Source organism: Carcharodon carcharias, chromosome 17, assembly GCF_017639515.1.
Source record: "Carcharodon carcharias isolate sCarCar2 chromosome 17, sCarCar2.pri, whole genome shotgun sequence".
NCBI classification, from domain to species: Eukaryota; Metazoa; Chordata; class Chondrichthyes; order Lamniformes; family Lamnidae; genus Carcharodon; species Carcharodon carcharias.
In genome coordinates, this window is record NC_054483.1 from 106,215,090 (window position 1) to 106,241,898 (window position 26,809).

Sequence of the window (26,809 nt, forward strand, 5' to 3'; positions counted from 1 at the left end):
GTGCCCAGAACTGCCTGTAGTTCCCAGAATGGGGGTTGTTTCAAACCAAGCAAACAGGACAACAGCCACAGGGAACCACATTGAGGTGGAGACCATTGTTCAAGAGGAAGAACAAATTTAGTAATGCACCTTGCCAGTCATGAGGAAAAATATGTAAAAGGATAAATAAAAAGAGAAGTTAAGTAACGAAGAATAAAGATATTTTCATGACCACATAGGCAAAGTATCCAGAAGTAATAAGAATTACTGCAGTGAACTGGTAAATATCAACACTGCTACTACAGGCAGAGCAGATCACAAATTTGTTACAAGCTTTTAAATAGCAATATTACAAACCAACGAAAGCCTCAAATTACTTTATGGTTTGTTTGATTTGAAAAAAGCTCAAACACCTGCACAATGGGATTTTACAGGGTCAAGTGAAAAGACTGGCACTGAAGTTTCAGCTAGGTACCTCAACATACATATGAACATACGAATTAGAAGTAAGCCATTCTACTCCTCAAGCCTGCTCTGTCATTTGATAAGATCATGGCTGACCTTAATGTGGCCTGTACTTTCTTATCTACCTGCTATATCCTCTACAGATTTACGCTGCAGCACACTGAACCTCAAGAACTGCTTGATGCTGAAGCCAGATGGTGAAAATGGAAACCGTTCTGCTCCCCAATGCTGGCTCTTTGGAGTACAAAATTAATAGTACATATGTATTTGGAAAGATTCAAACACCTCTAGTCACCTAAATATTATGCAGGTGATGTTTCTAAACTGGTTCACAGAGTGAGTGAGATCGATTTCACTGGACAAAAGGTGGGATTGCATGCATACCTTGCAGAACATTGTCGAGGAATGTATCCAAGCTATCCTCTGCATCTGAATCAATGACTGACTTGGACAGGCTATTTGATAGCGCTTGGAGAGCAGCAAGACCTTCAGACTCAATCTTTTCACTTGCTGTCTGAAAGACCTGGAAAAATTTAAGGAAAATTTTTAAAATTCTACACATCATGTTCAAGATGGGTTCGACTGACCCCCACTCTACCACAAATGAAACAGGCACATTACCCACTAACAAGCAATCTGGCTTTATAACATTTGCAGACTCGAGGTCATGTTAGAGAACCTTCAGGGGTTTGATCCAACTACAGCCAGGGACTGAAAGTGTCCCTTTCATTGTTACCCAATCATATCATACAGCAGAGGCTTGGGACTGTCGCAACTCAGTTCCCAATGGGCAAGGTCCATAGGCTAAATTACCCACGAAAAAATGCACAATTCATCGTCAACTGGTTAATTCCAAAACAGTACACAGAATTTACAGCATAGAGGCAGGAGATTTGATTGTGTGTCAGGGGCCTGGATAGAGTGGATGGGAAGGACCTATTTCCCTTAGCAGAGAGGTCAGTGATGAGGATCATAGATTTAAAGTGATTGGTAGAACTCTTAGAGGGGAAATAAGGAAAGATTTTTTCATCCAGAGAGTTGTAGGAGTCTGGAACTCACTGTCTGAAAGGATAGCAGAGGCAGAAAACCTCAACTCATTTAAAAGGTGCCTGGACATGCACTTTATGTCCCAGAACCTCCAGGGCTATGAACCAAGTGCTGGAAAATGGGATTAGGCTAGGGGACTTATTTTTCAGCTAGCACAGACATGATGGGCAGAGTGGCCTCTTCCTCTACTGTAAATTTTCTAATTATCTGAAGAGGAGGAACTTCCAGGGATGTGGGGAGAGGGTGGAGTGGCAGTACATGAATCGCTCCTTTGGACAGCCAGCATAGACATGATGGGCTGAATGGGCACCTTCTGTACTGTAATGATTCTAGAAAGAGGCCATTCAGCTCAACTGGTTCATGCCAGTGTTCATGTTCCACATGAGCCTCCTACTACCCCTCTATTCTTTTTTTTCCCTTTTGTTTATTTAGCTTCTCATTAAATGCATCTATGCTATTTGCCTCAACAATTTCTAGTCATTTGGAGTTATATATTCTAACACTGTGGGTGTTTTCTGCCAAATTTATTATTGGGAGTTTTTGTCTCCCCCACCAAACAATTGTCTCTACACCTCCGTTATCAACCCCCTTCATAGTTTAGAAGAGCTCTGTGTAAGTGCAGCATTCCCTCAGCACTGCACTGGATGTGTCAGCGTCTGAGGTTTTGTGCTTAATCCTCTACAGCTGAACTTGAACCCCATGTCTCCAAGAAACAAATGTACCATCAACAGAGCCAAGGTTAACACTTTAGGAGGCAACAAGTAGATGGAGTACAGTCCAGGTATTCCTATGCATACCTCTCTGCGTATAGAATGCCAAAGAGCCGGTAGGAATTCTTTCAACTCTTTCTTCCTATAATCTCTGCAGCACGCTGTCTATGAGGGACAAAGAAAACAGCATGAGGGTTATTTTCTTTCATTCATTCTTGAGGCATCATGGGCAATACCACATATATTACCCATCACCACTTGACATCTCGGTGGTGATGGTGAGCCACCTTCCTTGAATCGTTGCAGTCCATGTGCTGAATGCGGTTCCATGGTGCTGTAAGTCCCTGGATTTTGACCCAGCGACAAAGGAGGAGCAGCTGATATATCTCTCAGTAAAGCTGGTGAAAGAGACCTGGAGGGGAACTTGGAGGTAATGGCGTTCCCATGCACCTGCTGCCCTTGTCCTTCTAGGTGGTAGAAATCTTGAGTTGAGAGGTGTTGTTAAAGAAGCTTTGGCAAAATGCTGCAGTGTATCCTGGAGTTAGAACACACTGCAGCCACAGTGCACTAGTGGTATAGTGGGTCATACAGCAACAGCAAGTACCATACAATAGCTCATGATGAATTACCTATCTACTCCATTTTCTAACCTTCTATTTTCTATCCTGACTTGGAAACATATCGTTGTTCCTTCACTGTTGCTGGGTCAAAATCCTGGAACTCCCTTCCTAACAGCACTGTGGGTGTACCTACACCACATGGACTGCAGCGGTTCAAGAAGGAAGCTCACTACCACCTTCTCAAGGGCAACTAGGGATGTGCAATAAATGCTGGCCCAGCCAGTGAAGCCCACATCCTGAGAATTAATTAAAAAAAAAGTCTAGCAGATGGTATACACTGCTGCCCATGCATGCTGGTGGTGTAGGCACTGAATGTTTAAGGTGGTGGATCGGGCTGCTTTTGTCCTGGATGGTGTCAAGCTTCTTGAGTGTTGTTGGAACTGCACTCATCCAGGCAAGTGGAGAGTACTCCATGACACTCCTGACTTGTGCCTTGTAGATGGTGGACAGGCTTTGGGGAGTCAGGAGGTGAGTTACTCACTGCAGAATTCCCAGCCTCTGACCTGCTCTTATAGCCACAGCATTTACATGGCTGGTCCAGTTAAGTTTCATGTCAATGGTAATCCCAAGTATATTGATGTTTGGGGATTCAGCAATGGCAATGTTGTTGAATTCAAAGGAAAATGGTCATTGCCTGGTACTTGGCGTGAATGTTACTTGCCACTTATCAGCCCAAACAATTAAAAGGCAAAGTCATGTCGGCACCTAGACAAAATTAAAATGGTTTAGTCAAACTGCATGGCTGAAAGTTTTAACAGAACGTTTGGTCTTCTTCAATCCACCCACCATTGCCCATACAAGTAGCTGCAATGATCTGGAATTGCCTATTTAGAGTAGTGGTCTTAAAGGCCAGGTTTTAGCCAGGTTAGTAGCTGGGCATCACAGCCCAGATCTAGAGTATTGGATGAACAATGCCACAGAAGATCCACCAGCAACATGTCAGCATGTCCTCACTTACCAGTGTCTGTAGGGAGTCCACTTTAGCACTCTGAACATCTGAATCCAACTTCTCAATCAAGAGTGGCAATAGGAACTAAGTGCACAAGAAACAATAGTGCCAAATTAAGAGAAACTCTGTATGAAAAGGTGCAAAGCTAAATTCAGACAAGACAACTTGCCCTCCCCATCATGTAATAATAAGCTGCCAACACAATGTCAAAGGTCACACAGCAAGAAGGGCCTGTTTCCTTAAGATTACTGCAACTGTTGTCAACAGGATGAGGCATGCTCAAATATTTGTCTCAGACCAAGTGGGGAATATAGAGAACGTGTTGAGGCCTCAGAAGGACTTGCTGGTTGAAATTCTGTGCAACAGTATTGCTAACAAGTAGATTACGTTTGTTCATACTTTCTTAACACATTGATTGATCTCTATAAACAAGTTGAAAGATGCATCAAAACATCACAGAAGAATGCCACAGGAAAGAGCATGTGTGTTTTATTACAAATATCAGTGACAGCATCACACTGCACAGTGGAAGCTCTCAATGTGGAAGGGAGACTTACAGACCAGGAATGCCTATCCCTGCACAATGCACAGAGAGTTGTGTTATTACCACTGCAGCCCCAGGCAAGTAACCTCAAGTCTAAAGCAGGGGAGGCTGCCACTTCAGCCCATGGCGTCTGTGCCAGGCTGCTCAACATCAGAACTATCTGCACTAATCTCTAGCCATCTGCCCACTCCCTACCACCTGGGAAACCACCGACTTCCTATTCAAGCTGTTGCCCACCCTCGACTAACTGACCATTATCATACCTGCATGGACTTGTTGGGCCGAATGGCCTGTTTGTGTGCTGTAAATGCTACTTAATATGAATTATGATATTACAATAAAGGGTACTGCATGAATCAGAAGATTTTTTGGGCCTACTCTCTTCTTTCCTTCCCTCCTGGAAGCATCACCCTTTCTTGAGGGTGTACAGCCCTGTAAAGAACCTCCAGCAGTTCAAAGTGACCATGTTTCATGGGTAAGCTTGAACAGCATGTGTTGGCAAGCTATATTGACCACACAAGTCATCAGTGTCAGCCAACCCTGCCGTCATAAAAAAGTTCACACAGAGTAACTCCTAACAAGGGACACTAAATGCCGAGAAGGTTAAGGGGAGATTTAATTTGGGTGTTTAAAATTCTGAGGAGTCTTGATGAAGTAAGTAAGGAGAATATTTTCACTGACTGAAAGACTAGAAGATGCAGACTTAAGGTGATTAACAAAAGGGCCAGAGGGGAATGAGGAGAAATTCATTTAGTTAACACAGAAAGCTATGATGGTCTGAAATATGTTACCTGAAAGGGTGGTGGAAGCAGGTACAAGAGTAGCTTTAAAAAGGATTTTGGTAAATACTTGAAGAAGCAAAACATTGCAAGGCTATGGAGAAAGAGCAGTGACTGGGACCAATTGCACGTCTCTTTCCAAGAGCTGGCACAGGCACAGACACAATGGGCCAAAATGCCTCTCTTTTGTGCCATATGAAGCTAATAAGTCAATGGAAAGCCGGAATTGAACAGCTTGTGTGCTGATTGTACTGGTGCCTCTTGCCACATCTCAGTAGAGGTGCTGAAGCATTGCAATGTCCAACAGTCCAGATTACAAATAATACCTCTGCAAACCGGGGCGTGGCAGTAAGAACAGATCGTAGGCTCAGCACCAACTCCTCCCGGGATATTCCATGTGGGTCATTTGGAGGCTGTAAGAAAGAAGGGAGCCAAGTCATATTCTAATAATAATATGCACTCAACATAATCCATTCATTCACCTGAGAAGGATTCCAGCCAAGTTATTCCTTTCCTCCAGTTGCTTTACTTCTAGGAGAATGCCAACGGATCATTCCGTTCCAGCACAGCATTTATTCCCCCTCATTTCTCTCTGTCATTACAATTCCTTCCATTTTATGTAATAATCAAGACTCCTCCAAACTCTTGCTCCCTCTAAATTTCAGAATTTAAAAATTGTTTGTTCTCTGCAACCCCACAGTGCTGAAATCTCAATGTCTCCTTCTTCAATTCATTCTTCCAGGGCCCTAAGGCTCAAACACCTTACTTCCATTGTCTTCCCTTCTTGCAAACATTAATAAGAGCTCATCTCCCATATATACACAACATGTTAATGGAATTGAGGGGAAAAAATTAGAAAGCCACCCCTCAGGTCCATCGAGTGCCTAGAATCTGCACTACACTGTGACCGTTGACATAGAAAAATTAAATGGGAAGTGTTGACAAAGCTATTTCCAATATTAAAGGCCGACAGAAATCAAAAATCACGCCAACAGGAAGAAACATTTGTGGATGGGAACTGCACAATCAATGCAGACATTATATATAACTAATACACTTCATCTGGGAATCTATTTTACAAATCTACCTGCTGCTTTTTAAAAACACAGACTTGTTGTCACATTGATCAAAATGAAGATAAGTGCCAAAATCTGCTGACCTCTGCAAATTCTGTTTCCTTACATTCTCTGAACTGTGAACCTGTATACTTAAACACAAACCCTATCTTCTAATCAACATCAACTTACTGGTGTAAAATCAATGGGAAAATAGCATGAAGTGACTTCAAAGAGTTCCTCCACAAAATTCCCTGAAAACAGAAAGACAGAAATCAATAGCTAAGCAAAAGACAAACTAAAATGGATAACATCTAAATAAAATGCAGTTTTTTATATATTAATTTAATATAAATCAAGCAGGTTGTGTTTATTAATCCAAGCTGGGTTTTTTGATAGGGATTTAAAATATATATATATTAATTCTAACTTCCACTTTCTTCCTCTGCTGAGGGTGCTGACTTCTGCTGGGGTGTGGTCCCATGTGCATGAACAGCCCTGTGTTGGCTAATCAAGATGTATGCTTTGGCTCAGTGAACAGCACTCTGACCACTGAGTCATAAGGATGTGGGTTGAAACTCCGCCTTAAAAGACTTGAGCACTTAATCACAGCTGACACTCCAATATAATACCAAGTGTACTGCGAGGTGGAGGTGTTAAACTAAGGACCCATCTACCCGCACAGGTGAGTGTCAAAGATCCTAAGGAACCATTCGAAGATAAACAAGGGAGATCACCCAGTGTCCCGGAATATTTATCCATGAACATCACTGAAAAAAATTGTCTGATCATTATCACTATATGGTGGGACATGGTTGCTACATTTCCTATATTACAACTGTGACTATACTTCAAAAGTACTCATTGAATGTGGAAAGCTTTGGGGCATCTTAAGTGAAAGGTGCTACATAAATGCCTGATCTTCCTCCTTTTGTTTAACTAGAGTAGCCATTCCTCCCAAGCAAGTCTAGATAATGAATGAATGTCAGCAGTTTGTTCAACTACAGGGAAATATCACGAAGAGTCTGATCATGTTTTCATCTCATTTCCGCACAAACTCGTTTTAAAGCGGAGTGCATTTCTGGATAATGAACAGGAGCAGGAACCCCATTCCAGAACCTGGGACACAAAGGACAATTGCAACACACTTTTCAGATTGGGATGGATCCTGCAAATTATTATCCTCATGGTTCAGTTCGATACTGGGGAGAATGCTTACTAATTTAGGTATCAAGAAAGAGAGTCAGAGGTTGATGGCACTCTGAAACTGTCTGGGGTGGTGTTGGTGTAGGAGAGGGAACTAAGAAAGGGAACTCCGTCTGTAACATAACCTAGCAGAAAAACAATGCAAGCTCCCACACAGCACCTTTGATGGGCTGTCGGGAAACGAGCTCACTCAAACACTAAAAATAAATGAATGTGCTGACAAGGCTGTCAGCAGGTTTCCAGTGAAGCAGAATGGTGGGTGCATAAAGTTTTTGTACTACATCCAACTAAGAGGTGAAAATAGAATCACTGTTACCTACCACCCTGTTTAAAGCTGTCGTGAGGCATTGTGCAAGAGGGCATATTTACGAGCAGGGTGAAGTTCAGGTGGTGTTAGCTGTGGTAAAGATCTCAGCTGATTTAATTACGAGAAACACATGAAACAGAGATAAAAACAAAAAACTGCGGATGCTGGAAATCCAAAACAAAAACAGAATTATCCGGACAAACTCAGCAGGTCTGGCAGCATCGGCGGAGAAGAAAAGAGTTGACGTTTCGAGTCCTCATGACCCTTCACTTAAGAGTCATGAGGACTTGAAACGTCAACTCTTTTCTTCTCCGCCGATGCTGCCAGACCTGCTAAGTTTGTCCAGGTAATTCTGTTTTTGACATGTGAAACAGATTCAGTAATACGTACTTAGATGCAATTTGTCCATTTAAAAAAAAAATCTAGCTGCATCCTGTGATGATAACTGCTGACTCATGCAGCAAATACATACCAAGCTCATAATTGTTGATTATGATATCCCTGGAGATCTGAAAAGCCATTAATAAATTTCTAGGGTCCTTCTCTCCATCCATTGCTTGAATAAAACCAAACGTGAAGTCCGCTGCCAGACTCTTCAGCTCTAAGCACAGAAGGATGAAACAACTTCATATTGTGCTAAATTCTACAGGACATGTACAGTTCACAATTCAATATCTCACTCAGAGGAGGCACAATAGGCAGGTGCAGGAAAAGAAAATGTGTGTCTGTTTCAGTAGGGAGTACTCAAGGTCAAGGCCGAGGAATACTGATGGGACAGTACAGCGTTTGTGGCTCTTTATCCATCTCTCATCACTGAAACAGATTATCGGGCCCTTAACACATTGCTGATTGTGGGAGCTTGCTGCATGCAAATTGTGTTTCCTCACATACAACAGTGAACAAACTTCAACAGCACTGTGTTTCATTGGTTGTAAAGCACTTTCGGGCGTCCTGAGGTTGTGAAAAACACTCATAAACGTGTGGGTCTGGATTTATAAATAGACCCTTCCCTAAAAGACATTGGTGAACAAGTTAAAGGCATTGCCATACAAGACAGGCTGTTCCTTAGTCTATGCTGAGTTTGCCCAGCTCAGCAGACGGAAATCAGGGCAATACTATTGGACTCATTGGCAGGGATTCACTCCAAATAGCCATCCAGTGGCCCCTACTACAAAACATATGCTTGTACACCATAGGAGGACAAGATCAGGCTGGGCTATGATAATCCTATCAGTGAAACTGCTACCACCTACTTTCTCGCCTCTATCATGAAGGTTGGATTACTAAGAGTGTCAGGAAGGGCAGAGGGAACATTAAAAGATGAAATTGGCAAAAAGTAGCAGGAATTAAAGGGAAACTCCCAATATTTTTAGCAAGCTAGCTACTGACTGCCAGTGGCTGTTACAGTGACACTTTAAAAAAATTTTAAAAGTGTGAATACAGGAGACAAACAGAGGGTGTGTAATTACCGAGATGCACAGACTACTAGAATTAGTGATTGAATCAAAGACCAAATCAACATTTAAGAAAGAGTAGCTAATTGACTTAAGGAGATGGAATATAGGTAGAAGAGAACAGGGCAGACATACGCTGTGTAGAGGATAAATGTCAACGCAGACTGACTGGGTCAAACTGTTTGTTTCTGGATAATTCCATGTGTGGGGTCCTGGATGACACAGTTCAGTTAGGTCACTGCTAATGAAATCCTAGGTGGCTAACTCACAAAATACTCCCATTTCCAATGGTCTGGGATTTACAATCAAGTGAATGAGGTATATGTCAGATAGCATGCAATGTAAAAAAGATAGCAGCAGAACATTACATAAAGTGAAACCACGATCATAAACTAAGGGAGCATAGATTCTTACTCCTCATTCAAGGCTGCTTCATTCCATAAAGCATCAATGACACATAGAATTGGAGATGACTTTGAGGCAATGGGTTGCTTATTGGTTGGGAAGCAGAGGACAGAAAGTAGTGATAAAGGAATCATTCTTTGACTGGCAAGAAGTGGCAAGTGATTTTTTTTCTGGGAATCTGAATTGGGGCTTCAGCTTTCCACCATTTAATTAGAGTTGCTTATTCAAGTTTACAGATTATACTACAGAATGCACAATAAATTGTGTGGATGGGAGGAGGACGTTACAAAAGGGACACGGACAGGCTAAGTACGTGGGGAAAATTATGGCATGAGGAGTTCAATGTGGGGAAGTGTGAGGGCATCCACTTTGTATCTGAGAAAGACAACTCAGAATGTTTTGCAAATGGTGTGAGGCAAGAAGCTGTGGAGGAGCTGAGAAATTTGGGGTCCATGTAAGAGTGAATCCATGGGTACAAAACGTTGGCCTTTATCACAAGGAGAAGAAGAAATGCTTCAGCTGTCACATGTTTTGATTAGGCGTGGTGTATTGCTTTCAGTTTTGTGCGGCGCACCTCAGCAAAGTTACATTTGCCTTAAACATGATATAGTTTGGATTGACCAGAGCTTGAAAGATTACAAAGACAAATTTGGCTTATATTCTCTTGAGATGAAAACGTTGGGAGTGATTGAATTGAATTATTTAAAATGATTAAGAGCCAAATACAGAAAAACTACTTCTAATGGTGGAGGAATCCAGGGCAAAAGGGCACAATCCTTGAATTAGAGCCGGGTTTGTTAGCTGTGAAACCAGGAAATAATTTCATGTAAAGAATAGTGAAAACCTGGAACTTGCTCCTTAAAAGGCTGTGGATGCTAAGGGGGTCACTGACATTTTCAAGGCAGAGGTTGATAGATTTTTATCAACAAGGGTATCACGGGTTATGGCATAAAAAGTGTTGAGACAAAGATCAGTTTTCATCTAAATGAGTGACAGAACAAGCTTCAATGGCTGAATGTTTCCCCCCTTCCTATTTGATGGATTACCAACTGTAGTTGGGGAAGCAAAAAACTTGGAATGCTTTACAAAATAATTTTTTTTATTCATTCACAGGATGTGGACTTCGCTGGCTGGGCCAGCATTTATCGTCCACCCCTAGTTGCCCTTAAGGTGGTGGTGGTCAGCTGCCTTGAACCGCTGCAGTCCATGTGGTGTAGGTACACCCACAGTGCTGTTAGGAAGGGAGTTCCAGGGTTTTGACCCAGCGACAGTGAAGGAATGGCGATATTTTGCCAAGTCAGGATGGCAAGTAACTTGGAGGGAAACCTCCAGATGGTGGTGTTCTCATCTATCTGTTGCCCTTGTCCTTCCAGTGGTCATGGGTTTGGAAGGTACTGTCTGAGGAACCTTTGTGAATTCCTGCACCGCATCTTGTAGATGGTACACACTGCTGCTACTGTGCGTCAGTGGTGGAGGGAGTGAATGTTTGTGGATGTGGTGCCAATCAAGTGGGCTGTTTTGTCCTGAAGGGTGTCAAACTTCTCCAGTGTTGTGGGGGATGCACTCATCCAGGCAAGTGGGGAGTATTCCAGCACACTCCTGACTTGTGTCTTGTAGATGGTGGGCAGGCTTTGGGGAGTTAGGAGGTGAGTTATTTGTCACACGACAAATGCTTTTGTAGCCACAGTACTTATATGGCTAGTCCAGTTCAGTTTTTGGTCAGTGGTAACCCCCAGGATGTTGACAGTGAGGGATTCAGTGATGGTAATGCCATTAAACATCAAGGGGCGATTGTTGGATTCTCTCTTGTTGGAGATGGTCATTGCTGACACTTGTGTGGCAAAAATGTGACTTGCCACTTGTCAGCCCAAGCCTGAATATGTCCAGGTCTTGCTGCATTTGGACATGGACTGCTTCAGTATCTGAGGAGTTGCAAATGGTGAATACTGTGCAATCATCAGCAAACATCCCCACTTCTGATCTTATGATGGAAGGAAGATTGTTGATGAAGCAGCGAAGATGGTTGGGTCTAGGACACTACCCTGAGGAACTCCTGCAGTGATGTCCTGGAGCTGAGACGATCGACCTCCAACAACCACAACCATTTTCCTTTGTGCTAGGTATGACTCCAACTAGTGGAGAGTTTTCCCCTTATTCCCAACAACCCCAGTTTTGCTAGGGCTCCTTGATGCCACCCTCAGTCAAATGCTGCCCTGATGTCAAGGGCAGTCACTTTCACCTCACATCGGGATTTCAGCTCTTTTGTCCATGTTTGAACCAAGGCTGTAATGAGGTCAGAAGCTGAGTGACCCTGGTGGAACTCAAGCTGGGCATCAGTGAGCAGGTTATTGCTAAGCAAGTGCTGCTTGATAGCACTGTTGATGACCCCTTCCATCACTTTATTGATGATCGAGAGTAGACTGATGGGGCGGCAATTGGCTGGGTTGGATTTGTCCTGCTTTTTGTGTATAGGATATACCTGGGCAATTTGGCTAGAGGCACAGCAAGTTCTGGAGCATAAGTCTTCAATACTATTGCCAGAATGTTGTCAGGGCCCATAGCCTTTGCAGTATCCAGTGCCTTCAGCCGTTTCTTGACATCACGTGGAGTGAATCAAATTCACTGAAGTCTGGCATCTGTGATGGGGATCTCCGGAGGAGGCCAAGATGGATCATCCACTCGACACTAATGGCTGAAGGTTGTTGCGAATGCTTCATCCTTATCTTTTGCACTGATGTGCAGAGCTCTTCCATCATTGAGGATGGGTTATTTGTGGAGCCTCCTCCTCCAGTGTGCTGTTTAATTGTCCACCATCATTCACAACTGGATGCGGCAGGACTGCAGAGCTTAGCTCTAATCCATTGGTTGTGGGATCGCTTAGCTCTGTCTATCACTTGCTGCTTATGCTGTTTGGCACCCAAGTACTGCTGTGTTGTAGCTTCACCAGGTTCACCTCATTTTTAGGTATGCCTGGTGCTGCCCCTGGCATGCCCTCCTGCACTCTTCATTGAACCAGGGTTGATCCCCTGGCTTGTTGGTAATAGTACAGTGGGGTATATGCCAGGCCATGTGTTAGAGTACAATTCTGCTGCTGCTGAAGGCCCACAGTGCCTCATTGGTGCCTAGTTTTGAGTTGCTAGATCTGTTCGAAATCTATCCCATTTAGCATGGTGGTAGTGCCACATGACACGATGGAGGGTATCCTCAATGTGGAGGCGGGACTTCATCTCTGCAACGACTGTTATGGACAGATGCATCTGTGGCAGGCAGGTTGGTGAGGATGAGGTCAAGTATGTTTGTCCCTCTTGTTGGTTCTCTCACCACCTGCCGCAGACCCAGTCTAGCAGCTATGTCATTTAGGACATGGCCAGCTCAATCAGTCGTGGTGCTCCTGAGCCACTCTTGGTGATTGAAGTCCCCCACCCAGAGTACGTTCTGCACCCTTGCCACCCTCACCGCTTCCTTCAACATGGAGGAGCACTGATTCATCAGCTGAGGGAGGGCGGTATGTAGTAATCAGCAGGAGGCTCCCTAGCCCATGTTTGAGCTGATGCCACGAGGCTTCATGGGGTCCAGAGTTGATGTTGAGGACTCCCAGGGCAACTTCCTCCCGACTGTATACAATTGTGCTGTCACCTCTGTTGGGCCTGTCCTGCCGGTGGGACAGGACATACCCAGGGATGGTGATGGTGAGGTCTGGGACATTTTCTGTAAGGTATGATTCCGTGAGGATGACTATGTCAGGCTGTTGATCCTTGACTAGTCTGTGTGACAGTTCTCCCAATTTTGACACTAGATGTTAATAAGGAGGATTTTGCAGGGTCGACAGGGCTGAAATTGCTGGGTGGTCCATCTGGTTTTCATTCCTTTCTTGTGACTTTGTAGCAGTTTGTTACAACTGAGTGGTTTGCAAGGCACTTCAGAGGGCATTTAAGAGTCAACCACATTGCCGTGGGTCTGGAGTCACAGGGTAAGGATGACAGATTTCCTTCCCTAAAGGACATTAGTGAACCAGGTAGGTTTTTATAACAGTCGGTGATGGCTCCACGGTGGTCATTAGACTTTTAATTCCAAATTTTAATTGAATTAAAATTCCACCATCTACCCTAGTGGAATTCGAACCCAGGTCCCCAGATTATTATTCTGGGTCTCTGGATCACTAGTCCAACGACAATACCATTACACCATCATAGTGGTTGCTGATTAGGGGTGGGGAAGGAGACAGTTGAATTTTCCTGGATAGATTGATTTGAATTGCCTCCCTTAACCCATATCTAACATATGACAGTGCTAAACAGAAGTGGAAATGATGTGCAGTGACAATAAAAGAAAATGACAAAATATACCTTTCTCCCTGGTGTCCATGAAATTTGTGATAATGCTGTACACAGAATGCCTATCAGACTGCAACAGGGACTAAAGAAAGGAAAAAACACATTAAGAAAACATACAAAATACCTCCAGCCTGCAGCCCACATAAGACTACAGAGTACAACTTATATTTATATAGTACATTATATATAGCAAAAGGTCTCAAGGTGCTCAACAAGGCAATATCATTAAAAACATGTTTTACACCATAGAAGGAGAAATCAGGAAAAAATAACAAGTAGTTTATCAGAACGATAGGTTTTTAAGAGCATCTTAAAAGAGGTGGAGAAGTTTGGGGTGGGAATTCTGGGACATAGATAGCCAAACACCGCCAGTGAATTAAGTCTCAGGCCATTCTCCTCCCTTCCCTCCCGACTGCCCCCTTAACCAATAACAATGGTCTCCAATGCTCAGAACATTACAACACTTCCCATTGCATTACAGACCTTAATGGCCCAGTAGCTGACAACTTACATCACAGGACCACCCTATGGTCATTAATAATAGGCCAATGATTGGAAAAAAACCTAGAAAATGATAGATATAGACAAGTCAGTCGGTCTCTGAAATGAGAAGAGATGGATTAACAGTTGGTCTAACGCTGCTTCACCCCAGCAAGGGTCCTGTCACAGTTCTTAACCCAAAATGATAACCAAGGTTTTTTTCTTTTCAGCAGTGCTCTGTCTTGCAAGACTTTCTGACATTTAACATGTGACACTCACCTGGACATGTACCTCCTGGAACAATGCCTTCAGAACTGCTACAGCTAACCCTTCTAACAGAACGGAGCTCATGCTCTAAGGAAAACAGATAAAACGAAATTAGTTAAGGCAGAAAGACCGGATTAGTGACTGCCTGCAATACACACTGCTCCACTATCTAATTGCTCATCCAACAGCAGAAAACTCTATTCAGTGAAATTATAATAAAAATATTTTTTTAATTATTAGGCTTCCACCTAAGGAACTATGATGAAAGATTATCTTCTTAAATAGTCAATTCTTTTCTCTCACCACACCTGCTGTCTGACCTGCTTCCTGCATTTTCTGTTTTCATTTCAGACTTCAGCATCCATAGTATTGTGCTTTTATACCATGTTAGTTCAATTTTCTTAATCCCAATTCCCCTGCACTTTGGCCATATCCCTTAGTATGCTTACTTCCCAACAAATTCTCATTGGACAGAGATTTTTTTATTTATTTACTTTATGTGGGCATCGCTAGCTAGGCCAGCATTTATTGCCCATCCCTAATAACACTCGAGAAGGTGATGGTGAGCTGCCTTCTTGAACCGCTGCTGTCTATTGGGTACACCCACAGTGCTGTTAGGGAGGGAGTTCCAGGAATTTTGACCCAGCGACAGTGAAGGAATGGCAATATATTTTCAAGTCAGGATGGTGAGTGACTTGGAAGGGAACTTCCAGGCAGTGGGGTTCCCATCTACCTGCTGCCCTTGTCCTTCTAGATGGTAGCGATCATGGGTTTGGAAGATGTTGTCTAAGGAACCTTGGTGAGTTTCCGCACTGCATCTTGTAGATGGCACACACTGCTGCCACTATTCGTCGGTGGTGGAGGGACAGAGTATTGTGGAAGGGGTGCCAATCAAGTAGGCTGCTTTGTTCTGGATGGTGTCAAGCTTCTTAAGTGCTGTTGGAGCTGCCCACATACAGGTAATAGGAGAGTGCTCCATTACACTCTTGACTTGTGCACTGTATCTGGTGGACAGGCTATGGGGAGTCAGGAGGTGAGTTACTCGCCTCTGACCTACTCTTGTAGCCACAGTATTTATATGGCTGGTCCAGTTCAGATTCTGGTCAAAGGTAACCCCAGAGTGTTGATATTGGGGGATTCAGAGATGGTAATGCCATTTAATGTCATGGGGTGATGGTTAGATGCACTCTTGTTGGAGATGGTCACTGCCTAGCACTTGCGTGGTGCATATGTTACTTGCCACTTGTTAGCCCAAGCCTGCATATTGTCCAGGTCTTGCTGCATTTGGACATGGACTGCTTCAGTGTCTGAGGAGTCGCGAATGGTGCTGAACATGGTGCAATCATCAGCAAACATCCCACTTCTGACCTTATGATGCAAGGAAGGTAATTGATGAAGCAGCTGAAGATAGTTTGACTGACTCTACATCTATGGCCTTCCAGAGCAGCATTTTCTCACAGCTGCGTGTGCGAAGCAGGTTCTCCCTGGATTTGGCTTTAAATGGTTTAGTTTGAATTCTAAGCTTTGGTCCTTGTTCTAGATTCCTCAGCTGGATGGAAGGATGTCCTCTCTGCAATTAGGTGAGCAGAACAGTACACAACACCTCAGATGAGCACCAATACAGCCTATTTTTCATTTACACTCTCTTTCTCTCTCCACTCACCCTACATCTTCTTGCTATATTAACTGCAGCTAGAAGAACAAAGAAATATGCATTTAAATATACCACTTTTAGGCCCTCAGAAGGTCCCAAAGCCAATGAATGACTTTGAAGTGCAGTCACCACTGGTATGTTGAAAAATTCTAAACATGATGCTAATGGCTTAATCCACAGATCACTTTCCTGATTAGCAAACTGCACCACTGTTCCATTTAATGCAGGCTTGTCCAACATATGGCCTGTGGGCCACAATCTGGTCTGCCATGCCTCTACTCAGCCCATGGACTCACTGTCCAAAAGGAGCTAAGTGGAAGCGACATATCTGCAAGGAGCTGTTCCTCCAACCAAAGGCTGTTTCTCTCCACCAGTGAGCTTATCAGCAGAAAATGCTGGAGCGAAACAGTCTGTGATTGGAGGTGCAATGAGCAGTGTGAAGGTGAGTGGACATGGCGCGTTCTCTCTTTCCGCCTTTGGTCACACTCTCTCTCTCTCTCCAGCTCCCTTGCAGGCTCCGGTCCCCTAAAGGAGCACTGGGGTCAAATTGGCGGGGCAGGCCAGGGAAGCCACGAGGAACAGCAGAGTTTCAGCAACAGCACTCACCTGGCACCCCGTGCCCGGGACAGCTGGCATCTCTGACGGGGCGGAGTGAGGAAGAACTCGTTCTTGGAACCTTCACAGCCTCCTCAGAGGTAAAATGTCCAAATCTTGCAGGCCTTGGTCGGGAGTGAGTGTGAGTGAGTAAGTGAATGCGGGAATCGGTGTGAGCGAGAGCATGATTCTGTTTGAGTGAATGTGAGAATTTGAGTGAGTTTGTTATGAATGAGACAGAGAGAGAGAGAGAGAGGAGAGGAAAGAGAAAGAGAGAGAGTGAGTGTGAGTGTGTGGGAGCACGAGAACGAGCGAAAACCCGGAGACTGGGAGCAAGCTGGACACATACACACCCTTCTCCTCCTCTTCTCTCCCCAAAATCCTATCCAGAAAGCAGGCCGGGCAAGGACGAAAACCCAGGTTGAAAGGCAACCAGCTTCCAACTCCACTTTCCTCGGACCATGCACCACCAGGGGTGAACACAAGATTAGCTAGGGTTAGTTAAACCCAACTCCTTAGCTTGGCCCCGGTCACCACCCCCTCCCTGGTGACCGGAACTTGGGGCCTAGTCTGTCTCTCTCTCTAGCTCCGCTTCTTAGGCAAAAAGGCCAAGAAAGGTTTTATTAGTTAACTCTGTTGCTTGGCACTTTATAAAGGTATACTTTATATAATTTTATTAATTATTCACTTTTTAAAATTATTCATTTATTGCTTTGAGATCGATTTTTTAAATTCATGTTTAATGTGCCAAACATGATCTTTCTGAAAAATCTGAGACAAAATTTGAAATGTGGCCCCTCACAAAAAGGTTGGACACCGCTGATTTAACATATACTTTGCTCTCTTTGTTCTCTGATCAGTGTCAGTCACACTGGCTTTTGCACCAGCAATGTCTCCACAGCGCAGAAAGGGCAGCTTTTCTGAGGTTATGACCGAAGCAAATTGTTAGGACAAGAGAGAGAACTCTAAGCTGCTTCTAACTTATACTGCTCCTGATCTGGGAGGTTTAATGCTGACACTTGGTGAAAAAAAATTGCAACAGTGACAATCTTCACTTTAACAAAATAAACAGAAAACGAAAACAATCCTCACCAGGGCTTTCAACCCTTGCAGTACATAAGGTGTGATAAAATGATGATCCTTCAATCGGTCTATATAGAAGCTAGTCAGTGCCTTCACTGAAAGAAAGGAAAAGACTTGCATTAACATAGCACATTCCACAGCCACCAGTTTCGAAACAGGTCACAGGCAATGAAGGACTTCTGAAGTATGGTCACTGTTGTAATGAAGGAAACACGCCAATTTGCACAAAGCAAAATCTCACCAAACTATTAATAATGACCATATAATCTGTTTTTTTATGATGTTGCTCGAGGAGCAAATATTGACCAGGACATCAGGGCGAACTCCCCTGCTCTTCTTCGAATTAGTCCCATGGGATCTTTTATGTCCAGCTGAGCAGGTTTAATTTCTCATCTCAAAGACAGCATCTCCTACAGTGCAGCACTCCCTCAGTACTGTACTGGAGTGTCAGTGTAGATTTTTGAGCTCAAGCCTTGGAGTGGGACTTAAGCCCAGAACTTTGTAGCTCAGAGGTGAGGGTGCTACCAACTGAGCCATGGAAGGCGTAGGCCTGAGGCAGTCACTTTTAAAGTTACAATAACTTTCTTTTAAAATTTGCTTGAGGTGTGGACGACACCAGCAGGGCCCATCTCTGGCTGCCCAAAGTGGTACAATGGAATAGTCTGTACTTCAGAGGGCATTGAGGTTCAACCACATAGCATGAGAAACATGGTCACAAGTAGGCTGGATAAAGGTTGCACATTATCAAACAAGCTTGGGGTTTTACAATAATCCATAGCTTCCATAGTCAATGACTGAAAATTATCAAAGTGAACTTCAAAACCTCAGGAAAAGTCATGATATAACTTATTATGCCCCTTATCCTCATCCACTTCAATATAATCAGTAAGTTTGTTCAGCTGGGAAAGTTGAGCTTGTAACTTCGCTCCAGAACCTGAGTGTGTAATCTAACCTGACAGTCCAATTTAGTGCCAAGGCCCTAGGGAGAGATGCACTGTTGGGGGTTCCAATCCTTTGGATAATGCAAAGCACCACATCACAAAATGGCTGCATGTTCTCTGAAGCATAAAATACAGCAACGAGATGGCAGCAGCGAGCAACTGAATATATTATGAGCAATTCTGCGATGAGAACCATATCCTTAAGAAAACAATAACTAAGCTATCAGTGAAGGAAAGGTCAGTTGCTTTCCTGAAGTTGGTTAACCCTGAATCAGTCTGATCTCAGTTAAAATAGAATCTTTCTGAAATGCAAACATCTTCCCCCTCACCAGTGACCATATCGTCCTGTTGATCTGCCCCAGAGTCCAGAAATGGATGTTCTCACCAGAGGATGAAATTAGCTCCCCCTCCACCTCAATAAAGTGGACTTATTATCTTTTGCACAACACTGCATTGACATGTCATCATATTTCTTGTGACACTTTTCTGTCCCACTTGGTTGATAACACCTTTGTTGTTATAAAACAGCACTCTGATTCAGTGTGAGCAACACCACAGAAGATGGTCTCGTGCGTATATTTTCACCACACAGACATCTCTCCTTTGGTACTCCAATCCCTTAAGCTTAGCTTTCTTTCTTCTGCAAAGTCACGATGACAGATGGGTCCTTTCACTACAGCTGAGAAACAAGTACCAAAAGTATCATTTCCAAGTATAACAAAGACAATCCATTCACTCCTATTGTTTTACTGAGTAATTCAACTCAGAAATGAGCTTCTGGAGGAACAGAGTGCACACTGTTATCATCATTCAGGAGGGAAAGGTCACTTTGTTCCAAATCCAACCAAACCAAAAAAAAAATTCAATGATTTGAGTAAAGGCAGTGCTTTTTGCAATAATGAGACATACAAACTATGAGAGGCATTAATACTCCCTGCCCACAACCTCTAAGGCACGGCTTCCCAACTATTTCCCAATGTGCCCTCATTGTACTACTTGAAAATTAACATGACCCCAGATGCCAGCAGAAACAAAACAGCAATAAAGCTGCACGATATATAATTATTAAAGTTCACATATCATAGATCAACACATACATCACTTATGTATGAAAATCTGAATCTTTAAAATATTTTTGTTAAAAGCATCATTTTACGTACTCAAAGAGTTTCAGTCAAACTCTTCATATTCCCTGGTGACAGACGATTCAAGTGAAGCCCCTCTTTCCACTACTTCCCCACCACCCAACCACCCACACCCAGATGCAGACACATACAGCAATCAGCAACCCCCCTCCAACCACAAACACACCCCTCTTCCCAACCCCTGGCCTCTTGCTCATTCACTCAGCAGCCCCCTCTTCCCTTCCCCACTTTGGTCTAGTTGCCTAGGAAGCAGAATGTTACTAGCTCAGGGTAAGAAGCCTGTATAACAAGCAGACAGGAGCAGAAATACAGTGGTGTAAAGCAGCCACTCACTTTCCCGGCTCTGCTATGTGACCTCCCAGTTTCTCCCGCAGTCAGTGACTGAGTTACATTTTTGCTGGCCTCAATCAAACTCACTGCTAAAAGTGGTTTCTGATGTTCAAGAGCACTTTGGGATCACCAACCGCCCCTTGCTTTTTAATCCAGTGGTCCAGGGAGCTCCTGCCAGAGTCTCTAGACCAGACAGTCCCTTTTCCACAGTCACCATTGCTGCCTCAAAGGAGGGCCATACTGTGACTCCAAATGTAACCTCTTCAACTCCATTGGTGGTCAAAGCCCCCAGTTTGATGATACCTGCTTTCCAGTGACTTGCCATGCTCCACTGTACTCAGGAGGTAAATGGTAACCTCCCATATTCCCCCAACAATGTATATGGTAACCTTGCATATCATCACCACAGCCCCGATCCCACTACAATGAGTAGGTAACCTCACACTATGCATTGTAACTTCCCTTCACCACACTGTCCATTTTAGACAGTGAAACAACTGATTGCAAATCTGTAAAATGGACATCAGCACCTTGTCTACTTATCACATTTAAAAATATTAGCATCTTCTGGATCTGTGCACAAAACTCTCACCTTCTTTTTGTTTGAGAGAAGGATAAGACAGCAGCAGGACCTGAGAGATGAGCTGTACCCCTCTTCCTCTTGTTCTTGGCTCAGAATTCGTTAAGCATTTTCTGCAAATTAAAACAGAAAAAAAGTTTAGTTACAATGGATCCAACTCATGTCCAGGTCCATTCAGTTCACAACATATAAGCACTGCTGCAATTTTAATTAGGGGTATAAGTACCAATTGCTAGCTGTATTCCAGGTGTCTGGTATTTTTCCTCCTATTCTCCCCTGAAGGTATAGACCCTTTCTAAACTACAGTTTTACAGTGGTCAATAATCTCATCTGAATGGTAATGTGAGCCTAGACAGCATTGGCACTACTGTACCATTAGGGGCACAAGAAGAAAACCCACTCTAATCTCACCCAGGGTCGCAAGGTTCATACTTTCGAGCAGAAGTCACTGAATCCCAATCAGGAGGGGTGGCTCTGGCTGATTCCTCACCACCCAAGCCCCAACTCTACTTTCTGGCTTAAGAATGCTCAGATCAAATGCAGCTCTACAAGTGCTGCCCCAGCTGAAATCAGCTAACTCAGCACAGAGCCATCATGACACTTAGAGGTTTTTGATTCACACAGCAAAATGCAACACAGAATGGTGCTTTTAACTCCAACAAGGACACAGGAGCACTCCATTTCCCTCAATTTTAGTTCATCATGCTGCGCTCAACTTTAACTCACTCCAGGCCCAAGGTGTCCTGGTTAGGACAGCATATTGATATTTTGCAATGATCCTGGTGAAGTAACAGCTGAAGGGGCACTGGCAGCCAAGGCTGAACATCATCTGCTTTGGTACTAAGTCTTTCAAAAACCCAGCAATGATAAAAGCCTCCCCTTATTCAAAAGCTCAGCCATATTCAACGATCGAAAATTAATTCCCCTCACCCTAAATTCATCAAACATTTTTTTTCTTCAAGGCAATTAAATCAATTATGATTGTAAGCTTATTCAATCCCATCAGAGTGCTGCTAACACAGCACGGGCTTGTTACTAGGCCTGGGACCTTCTAACTTGCAAAACCATTCTTTAAACTCTCCCATCCTGGAAGCTAAAAGGATCACCATGATGGATAACAGTTGCCTATGATTCAGAGGATACCATCATTAGCCTTAGTATATTGGGCCAGGAAAAGACAGAAAAAATCAAATCAAATCAGCCAATTGACACAGGTCGGATGTGCACATTTTTGAAAAAAATTCTTTGATAGGATGTGGACGTCATTGGCAGGGCCAGCTTTTGTTGCTCATCGCTAACTGCCCTTGAAGTGAATGGCTTGTTAGGCCATTTCAGAGGGCAGTTAAGAGTCAACTACATTGCTGTGGGTCTGGAGTCACGTGTAGGCCAGACCAGGTAAGATAGCAGATTTCCTTCCCTAAAGGACATTAGTGAACCAGTTTTACAACAATTGATGATAGCTTCATGCTCACTGTTACTGGGATTAGCTTTCAATTCCAGAGGCAGAATTTTGCCCTTGATGGGCAGGCAAGCCCGACCGACTCGGCGGCAGGTGGGCAGCTGATCGCTGTTGTTGAAACGGGCCCCGCCACCATTTTACGTGTGTGTGTGTGTGTGTGTGTGTGTGTGTGTGTGTGTGTGTGTGTGTGTGGGGGGGGGGGGCGCGTTGGGTGGCAATTAAGGCCTGCCCAGCGTGCTGCCCAACGGGAAGTGCTCTACGCTCCCTGTATGGGCGGGGGTTGGTGGGGGGGGGGGATTCCCCAACTGCGAGAGTGTGTACATCTCCCTGAGGCAGAGTGTTGCCTCAGGGAGATCACTGAAAGACAGTGAAACATGAAAAATAGAAAAATAAAAAAATCATTAACATGTTCCCCTCATGTGAAAATGTCACACGACATGAGACATGTTAACAAAATACACAAAAACTTTATTACACATTTTTAATTCTGATATCAAACCTCATCCCACCACTGGATGAGGTTTGTAAAAAAAATTACTTACCCACCTGCCCATTGGGCCCATGTGCCGACCCGAAGTTCGCATGGGCCCTTCAAAATCCTGGTCGATTGGTCACTTAATGGCCTTAACAAGGCCTTTAATTAATGGTGGACATGCGTTGCGCTGCATAGCATGTCTGCTGACCAAAACATCGCAATGCAACAGCGCACAGATGTTGGGATGCTCGCGCGACATTTTAAGCGCTGAAGTGCGGGCTCCGCACATCAGCCAGATGATTCAGCCCCAGATTTCATTAATTTAATTTAAATTTCACAGCTGCCATGAGGGATTTGAACCTGTGCCCTCAGAGCCTGGGCCTCTGGAGTACTGATCCAGTGACATTACCAAAACAACACTGTCTCCCTAACACGTGTGAACATTGAGGAAGGACAGAATTAGGGAAGAGCGGTGATGCCCAACAAGGTCAAACAGTGAAGCTCATTATCTCAGCTCACATGTAAAGAATGACCATAAGGATAAGGCACTAACTTTACCTAGTACCTGTGAAGTAATGCCCAAATAAGGAGTCTGCAGCTGGAAGAGAAATTTTTCTTTAATCATGATTAAAGAAAAAGTTAAATTTTTGTCTACATTGGACACTGAATTTCAAGAAGGATATTCAGATCTTGGGAGGACTAAAATAGAAAAGGCACATTTACATTGCTATAGCATCTTTCACATGACCATGGGACATTCCAAAGCACTTTACTGCCAACGTAGTCACTGTTGTAATGTAGGAACACAAAAGCCAATTTGTGCACAGTAAGCGCCCACAAACAGCAATGTGATAATGACCAGATAATCTTGTTTTTATACAGTTGATTGAAGGATAAATCTTGGCCAAGACACTGGAGAAAACTCCCCTGCTCTTCTTTGAAAGAATGCCATGTGGTCTTTTCCATCCAGCTGAAAGGGTAGGCTCTAACTATTAACTATTGGAGGAAGTAGCTCATCAAAACATAATTCTACATTTTCAACAGATAGAAGCAAGGGTCAGCAGAAAAACAACCAGTAAAGTTTAAAAAGACCCAACATTACAAGTTATAAATCACCTTCAACTTTCACAGGTGCTTATTTAAACTTAAGGCATAGGTGTGTTTCAAGAATAATTCCACAAAGTAGAAGGCTCCAGGTTTAGATCCTGTTTATTTCTGTTAATCGAATTCATGCTGCTTTTGGTTTACAATTACAAATTATCACCCCTGAAACAGACAGAGGGGACATAAAATCAGCCCAGATTCCTATTGATCCATTATCCAGTAACTGCTGAGTTGAACATAGAAGGGTAGGATTGGGATCAGCTGTGACCCACCCCACAGCCAGACAGCAATCACTGTCGAGGCTGACAACATGAAGACTGATCACTTGCATCGAAGTCCGCAGCACCCAGAGAACCCATATCCTACCAACAAACCAGTGGTTTCAGGGGAGAGGGGAGAAAGATAGAAGACACACAGTGATGAAGCGTAACAAGGGATCAGTCAACAATTATGAATACATCCCTTCCACTCCAAGATCTGAAGATAATTAAGACACTGAAAAAAAGATGGTTTGCATTACCCCAAGGCTTCCACAATTTCCAGTGCAGTGCACTTCCCATCGATGACCCCTAAAAGGAAACAAAATACAGTTAATATTCCATACGGGGTGCATCAGACTCAATTCCTGTGCAACTTTATTTTGGAGACAAAAATTAATTCCATTATTCTATCCTCTTACAGTGTCATCAGAGGATGTTACCGAAGTACAAAGAATGCAGGCAATGTTCCCGTTATGCATATGGTAAATGGTCTGTTCTTCTTTTCAGATGCTGTCGGGCCTGTAGTGCATTCCCAGAACTTTCTAGCTTTTAAATCAGCAAAGTACAAGATGTAAGAGATGCCACACAATGCAAATTACAACCACATGATGAATTTGCATCTGGACAGTTCTCTAATGGCACACTTTCTGCATTGCCATTCATGGGTCTGGAACATCATTTATAACAACCATTGACGTCAATCTGTCAGTGTTTTCTGAGCAATTAAAAACCCTCTTGGCACTGCACACAGTTTAACAGTGCAGCTACAAAACCACAGTGGCCTGAATTAGCAACTACAGCATTACAGAAACCTGTTTACATAGCAAATTCTCATTATAACTGATTACACAACATTTGACTTTGAAACTAGCCAACAAAAACTATGATCAATAATTATCAACAGGATGCTCGGTTTGTGTACAAGCACACTTCCTGTCTGCAAGGTTTGCAGAATAGCAGTTGCGCTCCTGTGGAGTCACACAACATGAATCAAGACAAAGTGTAATTTTAAAGTTGTATATTTCAACTTTTAAAAATATTCTATTTCCTTACTCACAATGGAAACAGCCATGTAAATAAGTTACAATGCAATTACATTGTCCCATCATTAATGGTACTGCAGCTTCACTGAGGGGAGAGTACAATTATAGCATGACATATTGACATAGGCAGTCTCCTTTCTAAATGCGAACACAAGATTTTATAACGAGAAAGGCCAACAGGAAGTATAGACTCAAGATTTTTTTATATGCCAGTATTGTGCCACTTTATCAGGACATGCTGTCAATTTGATTGGGTATAGTAATTGGGTCAATCAGAAGCTAAACATTCAACATGAGGGGACTCTAGATTATGTGGCAATTTCTGTCTCCAGTCAGAGCTCACTTTCCTTAATCTGCTTGTTCTCCTGTGCATTTGGACAATATGCAATCGGCAGCATAAGCACTAAACAGAAGGGAAGAAAAATCCTTCCATTCTCAATTTGATATTTCTCCCAATGACTACACTAGACTGAGATTGCTACTCAAGTGCCAATTTTGGACGCGGGGTCATGTTGCTTTCTATATCCCTCCTGCTTCAGGGGCTATGCAGAAGCTAATTAAGAAACAGGAAGGAAGGCTATCTACTGAGAAACTGAGACTGCTTGAATCTTGTTTTACATGTGGTAGAAAAAGGATTTTAATCTTATTAGCCTGGACTGCATTCAGAGCCTGTATGCTCATGTAAAAATATGCTACAAACCAGCTCCTCCCACATTGTTTCTGCCATAGAAGAAAGTGACAGAAGAACAGTGATATAAATTATTTATTTCTTGTCTTTGTTGTCAGATACTGCCAGTCTTGGCTCAGTGATAGCACTCTCATCTGCGAGTCAGAAAGGAATGGATTCAAGCCACACTAGGACTTCAGCAAATAATTCAGATTGGTACATTAGCACAGCACTGAAGTTCCGAAGAGGAGACATATTGGACTTGGCACAAAGGGCCAAGTGCAACCAGCTGTGGGCACCTTCAGATCTCTGGTCTTTGTGTTAGCTGATTTCCAAGAGATAGGAGTTTCACAGCTGGCATCAATGAAACCAAACCATGGAAGAAAACTGTTTCTCTCTTCATAGGTGCTGCCAGGCTGACTGGGGTTTTCCAGCACTTTCTGTTTTTATTAGCACTGCACTGAGGGAGTGCTGATATGTCATAGGTTGCTGCGTTTCAGATGTGATGCTAAACCAAGACCTCAACTGTCTATTCAGGTGGACAGAATGGCACTATGGCACTGAGGGAGAGCAGGGAGCTCTTCTGGTGCCCTGGCCAACACTCATCCATCAATCAGCACCACAGACTGGTTGGACACTTGTCTCATTGTGTTTTATGGGATGCTGTTGCATTTGCCTAAAAAACAACAGTGATTACAATTAGCAGGCAATTTGTTGGCTCTGAAGCGGTCTTAAGCAATCTTTAGGATCTGAAGCAATCTTTAAGACATCTTAAGGATATTTAAGGTGCAATATAGATACAAGTTTGTTCTTTCTTTAGTTCTCATCTGTATTCAGGAAGGAAGTAGGTTTGTGGTTAAAAGCTGCATCTTT

At 43.3% G+C, this 26,809-nt stretch overlaps 1 protein-coding gene across 1 annotated transcript in view; it reads right to left on the reverse strand.

The window, feature by feature from the left end:
- mms19 (MMS19 homolog, cytosolic iron-sulfur assembly component) overlaps nucleotides 1-26,809 on the reverse strand; it is a 73,374-nt gene that overhangs the window by 39,467 nt on the left and 7,098 nt on the right. The window contains exons 2-12 of the mRNA XM_041209451.1: nucleotides 24,487-24,535; nucleotides 20,941-21,041; nucleotides 17,942-18,027; nucleotides 14,614-14,688; nucleotides 13,867-13,936; nucleotides 8,134-8,262; nucleotides 6,341-6,402; nucleotides 5,420-5,506; nucleotides 3,780-3,854; nucleotides 2,289-2,366; nucleotides 829-967 (exon numbers count right to left, since the gene is read on the reverse strand). Coding sequence (XP_041065385.1) covers nucleotides 829-967; nucleotides 2,289-2,366; nucleotides 3,780-3,854; nucleotides 5,420-5,506; nucleotides 6,341-6,402; nucleotides 8,134-8,262; nucleotides 13,867-13,936; nucleotides 14,614-14,688; nucleotides 17,942-18,027; nucleotides 20,941-21,041; nucleotides 24,487-24,535 — 951 coding nt within the window. The remainder of the gene's footprint in view (nucleotides 1-828; nucleotides 968-2,288; nucleotides 2,367-3,779; nucleotides 3,855-5,419; nucleotides 5,507-6,340; nucleotides 6,403-8,133; nucleotides 8,263-13,866; nucleotides 13,937-14,613; nucleotides 14,689-17,941; nucleotides 18,028-20,940; nucleotides 21,042-24,486; nucleotides 24,536-26,809) is intronic.